This window comes from Bufo bufo, chromosome 9 (assembly GCF_905171765.1).
Source record: "Bufo bufo chromosome 9, aBufBuf1.1, whole genome shotgun sequence".
Taxonomy (NCBI): domain Eukaryota; kingdom Metazoa; phylum Chordata; class Amphibia; order Anura; family Bufonidae; genus Bufo; species Bufo bufo.
The window spans coordinates 201,797,866-201,811,948 of record NC_053397.1 but is presented as its reverse complement, the minus strand read 5'-3'; the positions used below and the strand labels follow the sequence as shown (position 1 = coordinate 201,811,948).

The 14,083-nt window shown below is 45.4% G+C and overlaps 1 protein-coding gene across 1 annotated transcript in view; it reads right to left on the bottom strand.

The window, feature by feature from the left end:
* Positions 1-14,083, bottom strand: part of AGBL4 (AGBL carboxypeptidase 4) — a 1,824,141-nt gene that overhangs the window by 792,748 nt on the left and 1,017,310 nt on the right. The window contains exon 6 of the mRNA XM_040408812.1: positions 7,664-7,703. Within this exon, the coding sequence (XP_040264746.1) occupies positions 7,664-7,703 (40 nt within the window). The remainder of the gene's footprint in view (positions 1-7,663; positions 7,704-14,083) is intronic.

Sequence of the window (14,083 nt, the reverse complement as noted above, 5' to 3'; positions counted from 1 at the left end):
TAGCTAGCGTTTGGTGTCCCTAACAGCCTGTCCCTGCTCCACACAGCAACCTCTCCCTACACTGGCAAAACACTGAATGTAAAATGGCGGCCAGATCAGGTTTATTTATAAGGTAGGGGGTACGTCCATGTGCTGAAATGTCTCAATTGGCTGTCCTGTACCACCTGATGGATGTGTCATGGGTCAAAGTTCTTCACAATGTAAAAGAATATGGCGGGCGTGAATTTCTCCATATGTTCGCCTGTTCGGCGAATCCCAAACACGCAAAGTTTGCCGCGAAATGAGCGCCGGGAGAACCGCAAGGCCATCTCTATTCATCACTTCTTTGTAAGTAGTGGGTGCAATGACAGGGAGCGGTGATCGCGCTGCCCCCCATTCATTGCATCCCTCAGATGCCGCATTCATAGTTGATCACAGCATCTGACATTGATATTACATTGTAACATAAAAACAAACAAAACAAAAAAATCATACTTGCCTCATCCATTTGATTGCGAAGAGCCGCCTGCCGCCATCTTGATTGAAGACCTAGCGCAAAATCTCGTGCGTCCCGTGACGCACAGGATTTCGTGCGATATCTTCAATCAAGATGTTGGTTTGCTCTTCATGCTAAAACGGATGAGGTAAGTATGATTTTATTTATTTTTTCACCGGATCTATTTCCGCTTCGTCTGGATCAATTCGCTCAACACTACCACACACATTGGACCATGCCATGGTCACACGGCCTAGGCACAGCTCAGCCCCATTGAAGTGAATGGGGCTGAGCATCATACCAAGCACAACCACAATGTACGGCGCTGTGCTTGGTGAGCAGAGAGAAGGCCGTGGCACTACTACGAGCGGTGTTTCCTTCTCAAACAACCGGGTGTCGGACCCCCCCACCGATCAGACACTGATGACCTATCCAGAGGAAAGGTCATCTGAAGAAAAGTCACGGAAAACCCTTTTAACTCTGCCTCCCTTACCTCCACCACCTTCATAAAAGCTGAAGCAGACTCCACAGTTTTAGAAGGTATTTTTTTTTTGGAATGTCAAAAGCCAAACTGCTCTCTACGAGATCAACTTTTTTGACTTTAAGTTTCGCAGCCTTATAGTTGAAACTTGGCAGAAATACTGCCAGCTTGTGCAGGGCAAATAGGTCAGGAGAAATAATTTGCAATAAAGGTGAACTGGCAGCTTGAAGATAAACAGCCAGTAAGATAGAGCCAAGAAGAACGCCGGTCATAAGGTAAAAGCCTTATCTGATTTTCTTCAGCACCACAATTAATTCCTGCTGACCTTTCAAATATGTATCTTGTATGTTTTAGAACCTTGAAGAACAGACGCGGTCAGCTCGGCTGGTAAAACGTGAGGAGATGGAAGGAGAGAACAGCGCGTTTTCCTCGGTAGTTCTTGCACCATTCACGTATTTATTTGTCTAATGAGCACATCAATTACTACAGTCATGAGAGGGACAGTCCTGATAAAGGTTATTTCAAGGATGATGGTTATCATCCAGCCTTTATCCCGCAGATCTGTCTTACCGAAAGCATTTGACCTTTTAATAGAATCCAAGAAAACAAGAATAGGGAATAGGAGTTAATTTGGAACTCTATGAATGCAACGGAAAAGATGAAAGAGCATTCAAATCGATAAGAGAACAATAACAGGCTGATGAATGTTTGCACCCAATTTACTCATTTTGCTAACTGGATTTTGAATAGTTTTCAAAGCCCCATATTCTCTCTGTGTGGTGTGAAGTGTGTGTTATTGTGTCCAAACAAAAGCCAGACGGTAATCATTACGGAGCGCTGAAAAGGTCATCTCGTTAGAAATGTCAGCTTTCAATGGAGCGCTGGACTTTCATACCCAAGTATCCAATTAATGGGGCATGCCGAAGTGCATGGAAACGTTGAGGTGACCTGTTAAAAAAAGAATACGGCTAGCGGAGTCTTTGTCGGTGAAAATAGATGCTGATAGATGAACTTGTGGAAGCTTCAAGATAGTTAAAACTTGAAACATACAAAGAATTTTACATTTTACTTGTTCCTTCCAAGCCTGTCCATTATAGACTCAGAAGGAACATTATAAAAAAAAAAAGAATCTCAACTTACAACCTGTTGAGGGGTTATCCAGTATTTTGATATTGATAGCCTGTCCTCAGGAGAGGTCGTCAATATCAGATCAGTGGGGAGGTCCGACTCCGGCTCCAGCTGTTTGAAGTGGAGGAGCTCCAATGAGTGATGTGGCCTCCACACATCTCACCAAGCACAGTCTTGTTCATTGTATAGCAGCTGTGCTTAGTATTGCAGCACAGCCCCCTTCACTTGAATGGGACTGAGCTGCGTCTAGGTCATGTGACTGATGGATATGACATCACGTGCCAAGGAAGTGGCTTATATGCTCACAGAAAGCCGTGGCCTCTTCGAACAGCTAATCGAAGGGGATGCCGGGAGTTGGATCCCCACTGATTTGATATTGATGACTTGTCCTGGGGAGAGGCCATCAATATCAAAATCCTGAATAACGGCTTTAATGTTAAAAGTACAGAGGCTTCCAGTAAAACAACGTATGCATCTGTTTTATAATGGAAGCCTAGAGTCAATGGGATCCACAATATATAGATATATGATGATGATATGCGTTGGGAGAACTTCTTGACATGTATCCTGAATGGACAATGCAAAATGAAGTATTAAAGTAGCCTTTCCAGACAATGGATATTTGGGTGTTCACAGCTTGGAGACCACTCCAGTAAGTATATGCTGTCAATGTCGAGATTGCTCAGTCCCAAAAGTACATGTTGGCATGACAATAGGTGTTCTAGTCTCTGAATAAAGGCAAGGGTTCATTTACTGTAGATACTGTCATTAATAGTCTACCTGTAGTACCATGGTCTAGATGCTTAAAGGGGTTGTCTCATCTGAGACAATGGGGGCATATCGCTAGGATATGCCCCCATTGTCTTATAGGTAAGGGTCTTATATATAGACTAGAGATGAGCAAATTTCTTACGATATGATTCTGGTCAAATTTGGCCGAATCACCCGTCCGGTTTGATTTGGGTGTGAATATAATTCTACCTGAATCAAAAGTGCTCTGATTGCCAGGAAAAGTGTCTCTCTACTGTCCTCAATCCTCCCGGTCAATCATACAAAAATCTGATTCAAATGAAAAACTTGGGTCAAATTTCAGAATTTCAAAATCGTCTGCTGAGGTATAATAAATTAGAAGCTAAAAAGGAATAAATATCAGACAGCATCTACACATGTACTTCACCTGATCACAAGAATGAATTTACATGGAATTGAACTTACCATGGTCCGACTTCCTGCCAGGAGGGAGAGCTCTAAAGAGTTCTTGGGAAAGTTAGCTTAGCAAGCGTGGAGTAAGGGAGCACCCCTGTGAGGATATCTACTCCAGGTCTGAGGCCACCAGAAGAACTGTAAACTATAGCATACAAAGTCAGCAGAGTGACCAGCACTACAGCTATACAGACTCTGCTGCAGGTGAGGGGATAACAAGTTAAGACGCCCATCACCACCGTCCAGGACAGGCACATGCAAAAGCCTGCACTTTACAAATAGACTCCTATAGCTACCAGCATATTGCTGTTCGCTAAGGGAAAATCAGGAGAGAGAGAAGGACTACGGTACAGTACTATTGTTTGCCATCTTGCTTGCCACCCTATCACCCGGATATAGAGGTATTGCACCTTGTACAGATGACAGCTGGATGTACTGTAACTCATCCTTTGCACTCAGTAAAGAAAAAAGTTTGTTGTACTTCTCCATCTGCCTGATCCTTTCACACCACCTTTTCACTGCACTGAACTCCAGGGAATGAAAGCCTGAGGGACTACACCGGCAGAACATCTCATCAGGGCCACTACCACTCCCATCCTTTGTAGCGCCTCCCCAAGGGCTCGCTGCACTTTATATTTGGGGATAATGGTTACTAAAACACTTACTATTGTCAGAGCTAATGTAAGAAAATGTGTAAAAAAAACTATGTAAAGCAACATATCATTATAGGTTTGGAAACTATGAGCACCCAGGCTGAATTATGCATATTCCCGCTCCTTGAATATTCCAAATTTCATGGCAATATTTGGCCATTTTAAGAAAACTATGTATGAACATCTGATCATTGGGAAGTTGTTGTAATAGCTGGATGTCATCATTAGTTTTATTGCAGGGAAGGAATTGAGCATACATTAACTTGATTACTGGATACTGAATACGGCTAAAAGGCAAAAAAATGTTTCTATTGCCAAGGGGTGGGAACATCTGTCAAATTGAACAGGGACTGCTAATGCACATTGTGAATTCTAGGCTAAGCTGGTTTGAATGTGCATTGCCTTGCAAGAGCAAAACGTACCGCCAATTACACACTGATGCCTCTTTAAAAGACCATTAACGATGAAATGCAAGTTTTGCAACTTCATTGTCAATGTTGCCGTTCACAAATGCTATGTATTAACGTTTCTTGGATTTAAATGCAATTAAATAAGAAGAGGAGAAATATTAGGTACATACATACAGGAACTGGTAATTCGCTACAAAAACAAAGTTAGGTTCTGCATTTATGGTTCATATACATGCAAAGCCTTTTGCACTGAATCCATATAGCACTACATCAGAGCCAGACTGGGATTACAAAGCAGCCCTGGCACACAAACCCCACCAGCCCACGTATGATATTGAGTAAAAATAATGTCACGCAGTGCACGGTGTGGCAAATTTTGCTTTACTTGGTTATGCTCCTACATAAATCATAAATAGAAGAAATTAAAATAAAAGTGTAACACAGAAATGTTTAAAGGGGTTTTCCAACATTTCGTTGATCGGTGGGAGTCCTACACCCGGGAACCCTGCCGATCAGCTGTTTGAGAAGGCAAGTGGTGCTCGCAGTAGCTCTGTGGCCTTCTCTCAGTTTTTCCTAGGCCAGTGACAGCACGTTCATCGGTTACATGGCCTAAATGCAGCTCAACCCCATTGAAGTGAATGGGGCTTAGCACGATACCTAGCACAAAGAAGGCTCAACAGCTGATTGGTGGTGGTGCAGGGTGTCGGACTCCCATCGATCAAATACTGATGACCTATTAGCTCTAAAGTTTTGGAAAACTCTTTTAAACACATGGTCAGGGACATACCTTACCTCCCCTACAGCACCACCTTCCTTGATAAAGCTAAAAATACCTCCCTCGCAGCGTCTGATACCACCAAATAAATGTCAGAGGGCAGTGCAAAACATAGAAGATTACAAAATACCCATGACCGTCCCTCCCCTACTGGTAACAGTATTGTCCTCTGGCCACCAGTCCTTCAAAGGCAGTAACATTGTCCTCTGACCCCCCCCCCCCTATTGACAGCAGTATTGCTCCCTGACCACCACTCCCTCACTGACAGTAGCATTGTCCCCTGACTACCCCTTCCCCACTGGCAGTAACATTTTCCCCTGATCACCCCTCTCCCATTGGCAGTAATATTGTCCCTTGATCATCCCTCTCCCATTGACAGCAGAATTGTCCCCATTTCAATTTCTCACCTCTCTTGTAGACTTGCAGGACAGGACAGAAGCAGTGCTTCTCCTATAGTTCTCCTCCATACTCTCAGGGGATGAAGAACCCGTGATGATGTCATCACGACCAGGTCCTGCAACCCTCCTAACTTCAGAACTGAAAGGACGCTGCGAGACTAGCATTATCAATGCAGTCCCTAAACTCTTAGGGATTTAAGGACCTGTGATGATGTCATCATAGGTCCTTGAGGCTCGCTAGCCCACAGATGCTGCAGGGTTTGCATCATCAGTGTAGTTTCTGTTTAATCATGTCAAGAAGTCCACCAGAAGGGCAGATTACCAGTCCAGACCTGCGCCACATGGACCCCTTATGATCATGCCACCATATGATGCTTCTGTGCACCACCACAGCCACTTTTGAAGCTTGACTACTTGGGAAGAGTAGCTCTATCACATGGTCTTCAAAAAGAACGTGCCATACTTTCTTTCCATGAATTCTGTATTATAAATCTGTGAACAAAAATCTCCTTTTGTCTGCAATATAATTTTCTGTTGATGCTCTACAACATATGTAATCTGTAACATGGCCAGTGCCCATCCAAGCAATTAGAGATTGAATCTGATTGATTGCTTAGTGACTTCTCAATTTGCCTTTTGTACCAGTTTTGATAAATCTCCCCCATTATTTTTTGTCACCTGAACAAAATCTAAAAATGGCTGGAATATGACACCTTCAGATGACACAACGTCCTAAAACCAGGATTTACAAGGTAATATTTTTTTTTATGAATTATGCTTTTTATGGACGGGTTTTATGTGTAGACATGTTGCACAGCCCTGTTGGGAACTAAGATGATAGCACTTTTTTATTTTTTTAACTGAGCATTTTGGGTGAATATTCAATGTATTTACTGTATGTTTCAATGTTTTTAACATATTTGTGTCATGGTGTCCAACAGATATGAACCAACAATAAACTAAAAATTAGCAACGATACATTGAGCTTTACAGGAAGACATTTTTGTAGACTAGACCCAGCACAGCTTCACTTATCAGTGGCTGCTATTGGTGCAACAGTTACAAGAAGAAAATAAACTGTAAAAGAATGAAATAATAATAATAATAATAATAATAAGAAGAAGAAGAAGAAGAAGAAGAAGAAGAATCCCCAAGGATCTCTTCCAACTTTATGGGGCAAAAGAAAAAAAAAAAAGGAATAAAAATTGTTAATAAGTTATGAAAAACCCTAACAACCTCAGTCAGCTATATCCAAAGCTTTTGCCCCAATGCAATAACTTACTTTGCCATGTTATAATACTATAAATTCTAAATAAATAATTACAATAACTGATAAATTATAAAATAAATGATTAATGATTAATAACAGCAGGTACTAATATACATTCTAGTTAAGTTTTTTTTGTATGATTAAGAAAAAAATAGCAGGACTTTAAAATGGTTCATGAAAATCTAAAATCACTTTAATAACCTAAAACCAAACTAAGATTGAAAGCACAAAACATGTTAGGTACATAAATGGGTTCTTCAGGAAAATGTATGACCTATTCTTAAGATAAATATCAGAGGTGGGTTCATACTCTTGGGACCCCATAATTAGATGACTGAAGGTCCGTGGTTCTCTAGCAAGCACCATGTCCTTTCCATTGTATTCCAGGCACAACTCCCTACATACCGTGCCTGATATTTTAACTGAACACTATTCACTTGAAAGGAATTGAGCTGCTCTAAAGGGTAAAACCCAGGCACAGCCACTATTAAGAGTACATGGTAAACAATGAAGGGGACCTTCAGTCAGCTGATTGGTGAGGTCCTGATCGTCAGACCTCCACCTATCTGATATTTATGGCCTCTACTAAGGATTGGCCATCACTTTTCTAGCACTGGAAAACCTCCTAAAATAATTATTTTGTAATGGAGAGGAAGCTTTAAGAAAGAGTTTGTTCTTCATTTATTAATCTGGTTCCCAAATAAATTGTTAAACAGGTGATCACATACGATAATTATATTGCATTATGGATGACATCAAATTCCAAGCCCCCAACAATAACTTATCCCTACGTGAATGCTATTTCTTTGCTGCTTATACTTTACCATAGAATGCAGATCATCATGTTCAATCTATTAGAAGGGTACTTACCGGGGCTGGTAATGGTAAGAAGTTCAAGTCTTCGTTGTTGCTGCAATAAAAATTAAATAAAAACATTACATCACGTGAATACGATCAGGATCTAAAGCTGGTACTGATGTCTACTAAGAAGCCATATTGTCCATCACAGTACAGTTAGACAATATCGAGGCTTACCCTCAGCTCACAAAGCTTTCTTCAGTATAGTATTATTACAGCATTGGCTTGCAGGTTCTTCATCTTGTCCAAAATCAACCATCACTCACAGTGTCGGACTGGAGTTCCTTGGACCCACCAGAGGAAATTATCCTCAGGGCACAATCCCCATATCATCAATAAAGTTGTATAGGTTATGAACCAAATAAACAGACCCAAGTGACAAATGATTGGCTCCAAAGGAACCTCCAAATGGGTTCTGTTCTTTTGAACCTTTGGAGGCCACTTTGGTACCCTGAGCCCACCAGAGGATCCTTTGGTGCTCTAGTGGGCCAGTCCGATGTTGATCACTCATTGAAACCTCATGATATTCAAACAAAAATGACACTAAGCTAAAGCTTTACCTCATTTTTGTTGTGAACACCCAGTACCCATAACGTTATATCCCTTAATTCAGAGAATGTAGAAAGACTTCCAACCGAGTCTACTCATTTTGGTTTGGTAGCACCCAGACACACATTTTACGATGAGACTTAGCTAGAGACCTTTGAGATTGTTTGAATTTAAGGAGTTGTCTGAAACCACAATAGTGATGGAAGATACGTGGTCTACTTAGTATTACAGCGTTGTCCATTCAACTTTAGTCACATTTGTTGTGCAGCATATTGGGCATCGTCAGTACTAGTGTTGAGCGAGCATGCTCGGCCAAACTGCTGTTCGGCTCGAGCATCGCTATGCTCAGCACATTGCAGTGCTCGGCCAAATACTGCGGGTACTCGAGTATAATTTAATACAATGAAAGTCAATGGGAGACCCGAGCATCAAACCAGGCACCCCCTGCTCTGAAGAAGAGAGGGTGTCTGGTTCTTCATATTTGCATGTCTTCTGTGTTTTGTACCCACTCCTGCTTTTGGCTACCAAATCATAAGCCAATTCTGATGCAAAATAGGGACCATGTCATGCAGGCCTTACAGCTGTTACATAGACAGGATGCATTGTGCGTCTCGTTTTTCCTTCGTTCTAACAGATCAGAAAAATGGTCAAATAAATGATGATGTCAGCCAGGCCGAAAGGCAAAATAGTGGCCCAATCATGAAATGTGGAGGGTGGAAACAGCATGAGGCGTCCACAGAGTGCCCCTATGACATAGTGGTGAGGTGGAAGCAGCATGAGGAGACCACAGAGTGACCCAATGACAGAGTCTGGAGGTGGCAGCAGCATCAGGAGGAGGCCACAGAGTGGCACAATGACAGTGTGAAGGTGGCAGCAGCATCAGGAAGCCACAGAGTGGCACAATGACAGAGTGTGGAGGTGGCAGCAGAAGCAGCATCAGGAGGAAGCCACAGGGTGGCACAATGACAGTGTGGAGGTGGCAGCAGCAACATGAGGAGACCACAGAGTGGCACAATGACAGAGTGTAAAGGTGGCAGCAGCAGCATAAGGAGGAGACCACAGGGTGTCACAATGACAGTGTGGAGGTGGCAGAAGCAGCATCAGGAGGCCTCAGAGTGGCAAGGTGACATAGTATGGAGGTGGCAGCAGCATCAGGAGACCACAGAGTGGCAATATGACATAGTGTGGAGGTGGCTGCAGCATCAGGAGACCACAGAGTGGCAAGGTGACAAAGTGTGGAGGTGGCAGCAGCATCAGGAGACCACAGAGTGGAAAGGTAACATAGTGTGGAGGTGTCAGCAGCAGCATTAGGAGGAGGCCACATGGTGGCACAATTACAGTGTGGAGGTGGCAGCAACAGCATCAGGAGACCACAGAGTGGCAAGGTGACATAGTGTGGAGGTGGCAGCAGCATCAGGAGGCCACAGAGTGGCACAATGACAGGGTGTGGAGTTGGCGGCAGAAACATCAGGAGGAGGCTGCAGGGCGCATGGCTCAGCCCTCCTTGATGCAGCGCCGACACCATGTTCTTCCCGTTGTCGGTCAACATGGTTCCAATTTTGAGTTGTCATGAAGAAAGCCAGGATTCGATTTCTTGATGAAGGACATGGAGCAGTTGCTCCCCTCTGTGACTCCGTTCACCCAGGCAAATGAGGTGCAGAACAGCGTGACACCGCCGTGTCCTGCACATGTGGTATGCTGGAGGGGCACTGTAACTTGTCGCTGCAGTGGAAGCTGAGGACATGGGTGGAGGATGAGGATGAGGAGGCAGAGGTGGACATTGTCGCAGGACCAATGGCTTGAGAAGTTGCTGGTGTGGCCGTGCAGGAACCACATTCACCCAGTGGGCCTTAAAGGGCGTGTACTGTTCCTGACCGTAGTTACAGCTCCAGATGTCGGCACTGCCATGCACTTTGGCAGACACCGACAGGCTCAAGGACTGGCCACCTTCTGTTTTACATACGTGTGCATGGCTAGTACTGCCTTTTTGGCAAAGAAATGACGGCTTGGGACTCTCCACCTCGGCTCGGCACAAGCCATCAGTTCTCTGAAAGTTTCAAAGTCCACTACTTGGAAAGAGAGGGACTGCAGCACCAGCAACTTGGCCAGGAGCGCATTCAGCTTCTGCGCCGTTGGATGAGTGCGCGTATACTGTTGTCTCTTGGCAATCGCTTTGGTGATCGATTGCTGACAGAATGACTGACAAAGAGTAGGAGGAGCAGGAGCATCGGGACCAGCAGATGATGGGAATGACAGACAGCTCCCTTCGGCTGAGGTGGCGGAGCCTTGACTGCCTGAAATCGGGTGCGTGCCACTGGGTGATGCAGCAGTTGCTGCGGCAGGCTGGACCACTACATCGGAGCCACAGTTCTCCCAGGCCACTTTATGGTGACGCTGCATATGTTGACGCAGGACCGTGGTGCCAAGTGCCAACATTGGCACCCTGGCCATGCTTAATTTTCTGCCCACAGATTCTACAAAAGGCCATGTTCACCTCTTTCGGCAGCTTAACAAAGAACTGCCCCACTGCCGAGTAGGTGATTTTACCCCCAACACTCCGCACTGACTGACTGCTACCACCGCTGCTTCCGTGAACCCCTGCACCACTACTTTCCGGGCATGTAGGCTCCTGCGAAGTGGGTGGTCTACCCCTGGCACGTTTGGCTCCGACCTCCCACTGCTGCCACCCTGCTGATTCCCAGCCACACTAGCGACTTGCTGGGTCCACTGCTGCCTCATGGGCAAGCTGTCACCCTCTTCTCCCGGTGATGATGAAGCCCCTAATTCCCGGCAGCCATGGTAACCATTCAGAAAAAGCTAAATGTCGGCTCCGGCAATGCGCCGAAACGACGTTTAGCTTAGGGCCGGATCCGGATCAATGCCTTTCAATGGACATTAATTCCGGATCCGGCCTTGCGGCAAGTGTTCCGGATTTTTGGCCGGAGCAAAAAGCGCAGCATGCTGCGGTATTTTCTCCGGCCAAAAAACGTTCCGTTCCGGAACTGAAGACATCCTGATGCATCCTGAACGGATTTCACTCCATTCAGAATGCATTAGGATAATCCTGATCAGGATTCTTCCGGCATAGAGCCCCGACGACGGAACTCTATGCCGGAAGACAAGAACGCAGGTGTGAAAGAGCCCTTAAAGTATTTTCTACCACTGTCCCTAGCGCCTGCTGACGTCTCTCCCTGCCTTAAGTACACTGGAAAATGGCTGAATCCAAGATGGCTGAGGCTATTTATAGGGCTGTGACATCACAGGGCTGGTTGCTAATTGGCTGCATGCATGGCATTGTGGGTGATCCCTTGTTCCCAGAGTTCCTTGCTCCATGGCCTAACACGTACAGCAGCCATTTTAGGAAAAAATGCGATTCGTTACCACGGGAAATTCGAATTCGGTGTGAATCAAATTTTTCCTGAATTCCACTTCGTCAACTTCGATTTGCTCATCTCTAGACATAATCATGCAATCTATCGACCACAGGCTTCTATTCAGGGCCAGTGCAATGATATAGGCGAACTAGGCGTTCACCTAGGGCGCCGGCCTGCTGGGGGCACCCTGGTGGGCTCCCCCTGACTGTGGCTGCAGCCCTGGGCGACAGGGCGATCCGCTCTTGAGCCGCCCCCAGCGCCGTTACAGGGGGGCCAGGAGGTGGAGGTCCTTCTTAAATATGGCAGAGCAGGCATCTGCTTACCCTGATGGCAGGTGCCTGCTCTGCCAGTAAATTACCGGAGGAGAGGAGGCGGGCGGCAAGGGAGGCTGTTCTAGCAGCCCCCCACTCCTCCCTCGTGCGCCCTCTGTGATTAGAGATGTCGCGTACATAAAATTTTCCGCGAATGTTCGCGAACGGGCGAACCGCCATAGACTTCAATAGACAGGCGAATTTTAAAACCCACAGGGACTCTTTCTGGCCACAGTAGTGATGGAAAAGTTGTTTCAAGGGGACTAACACCTGGACTGTGGCATGCCGGAGGGGGATCCATGGCAAAACTCCCATGGGAAATTACGTAGTTGACGCAGAGTGTGGTAAGTTGAATTCGCAATGCGATTAATATAACCTGCATTAATCGCATTGCGATTACAACTTAGTCAAATTTGTGACACTGCAGCTTCCGAATGAATCTAAGATGGATGCTGTCCTTGCTTTTTGATAGGAGGTGGGAGGGTCTGGGAGGGAGGGTATGCTGCTGATTGGCTGGAATGTGTCTGCTGACTGTGAGGTACAGCGTCAAAATTTGCTCAATGATGATGTATAGGGGGCGGACCGAACATCGCATATGTTCGCCCGCCGCGGCGAACGCGAACAAGCTATGTTCGCCGGGAACTGTTCGCCGGCGAATAGTTCGGGACATCTCTATCTGTGATGCCGGAATATGACGTCATTCCGGCCCCGGCATACTAAACGGCGCGCTGGAGGACTGAGGAGCTGCACCACAATGGACCCCAGGGAGGTGAGTGTTTAAGTGTTTGACTGAGCGAGTGTGTTTCAGTGGGTAGGTGTATGTCTGTCAGTGAGTGTCTGTCAGTGAGTGAGTGTGTGTCTGTCTGTCAGTGAGCGTATGTGTGTCTGTCAGTGAGTTTCTGTGTACGTCATTCAGTGAGTGTCTGAGTGCGTGTCTGTCTGTCAGTGTGTGTGTGTGTCTGTTAGTGAGTGACATGAGGGGGCGGCAAAAATCCTTGCACCGGCCCTGCTTCTATTCCATGCCATGGTCCCTGTGATACTGGAATGTATAATGCTCCTTTAATTCACATACTGTAGCGAAGATTGTCCAGCCTTCAGGAAGTTAACGGGCGTCTGTCAGCAAATGTTTACCTATGACACTGGCTGACCTGTTACATGTGCACTTGGCAGCTGAAGGCATCTATGTTGCTCCCATGTTCATATGTGCCTACATTGCTGAAAAAAATTATGTTTTATTATATGCAAATGAGGCTCTAGGACCAATGGGGGCGTTGCCGTTACACCTAGAGGCTCTGCTCTCTCTGCAACTGCTGCGCCTTCTGCACTTTGATTCACAGGGCCAAGTGTGATGACATTTACACTGCTTGGCCTTGCCAATCAAAGTGCAAAGGGCGAGGCAGCTGCAGAGAGAGAGCAGAGCCCCTAGGTGTAATGGTAACGCCCCCGTTGCTCCTAGAGGCTAATTTGCATATATTAAAAGAGTTCCATTTGCATATATTAAAACATCATTTTTCCCAACAATGCGGGCACATATGAACATGGGACCAACACAGATGCCTTCACCTGCCAAGCGCACATGTAACACCATGGAGTTTTTTTATTTATGTAAATAAAAGTGACGTTTTATTTTAAATCCCAAGGCGCTGGACCTATTGAAAATTTGTTACTGAAGTCTCTCATGACCCCAGGTCCGGGAGATTCATCCGTGCTGCCTTTTTTTCTTCATATTACGGGAGTGTCTGGATTATGCAAAATGAGGGTGAGCTGTGCAAAAAATAAATTCTTGCACATGTAAGGGTGGGGTCACACTAGCGTTAGGGATTCCGTTATGGCTTTCCGTTATAACATGGCTATAACGGAAAATAACGGAATGCCCAGACAGAATGCAAAACGGAAGCCTTTAAAAGGCATTCCATTTGCTTTCCGTCCTAATAGAAGTCTATGGGAAAGCATACCGGATCGGTCTGGGTCCCGTTATGCAAGACGGAAAACAAAGTCCTGTCGACAGGACTTTGTTTTCCGTCTTGCATAACAGGACCCAGATGGATCCGTTTTGATTCTGATAGACTCCGATGGACTTCTATTAGGACGGAAATCAAACGGAATACCTTTTAAAGGCTTCTGTTTTGCATTCCGTCATAATACAAGTCTATGGGCAGAAGAACGGATCCGTCCTTCCGTCTTATGGATTCTGTTAT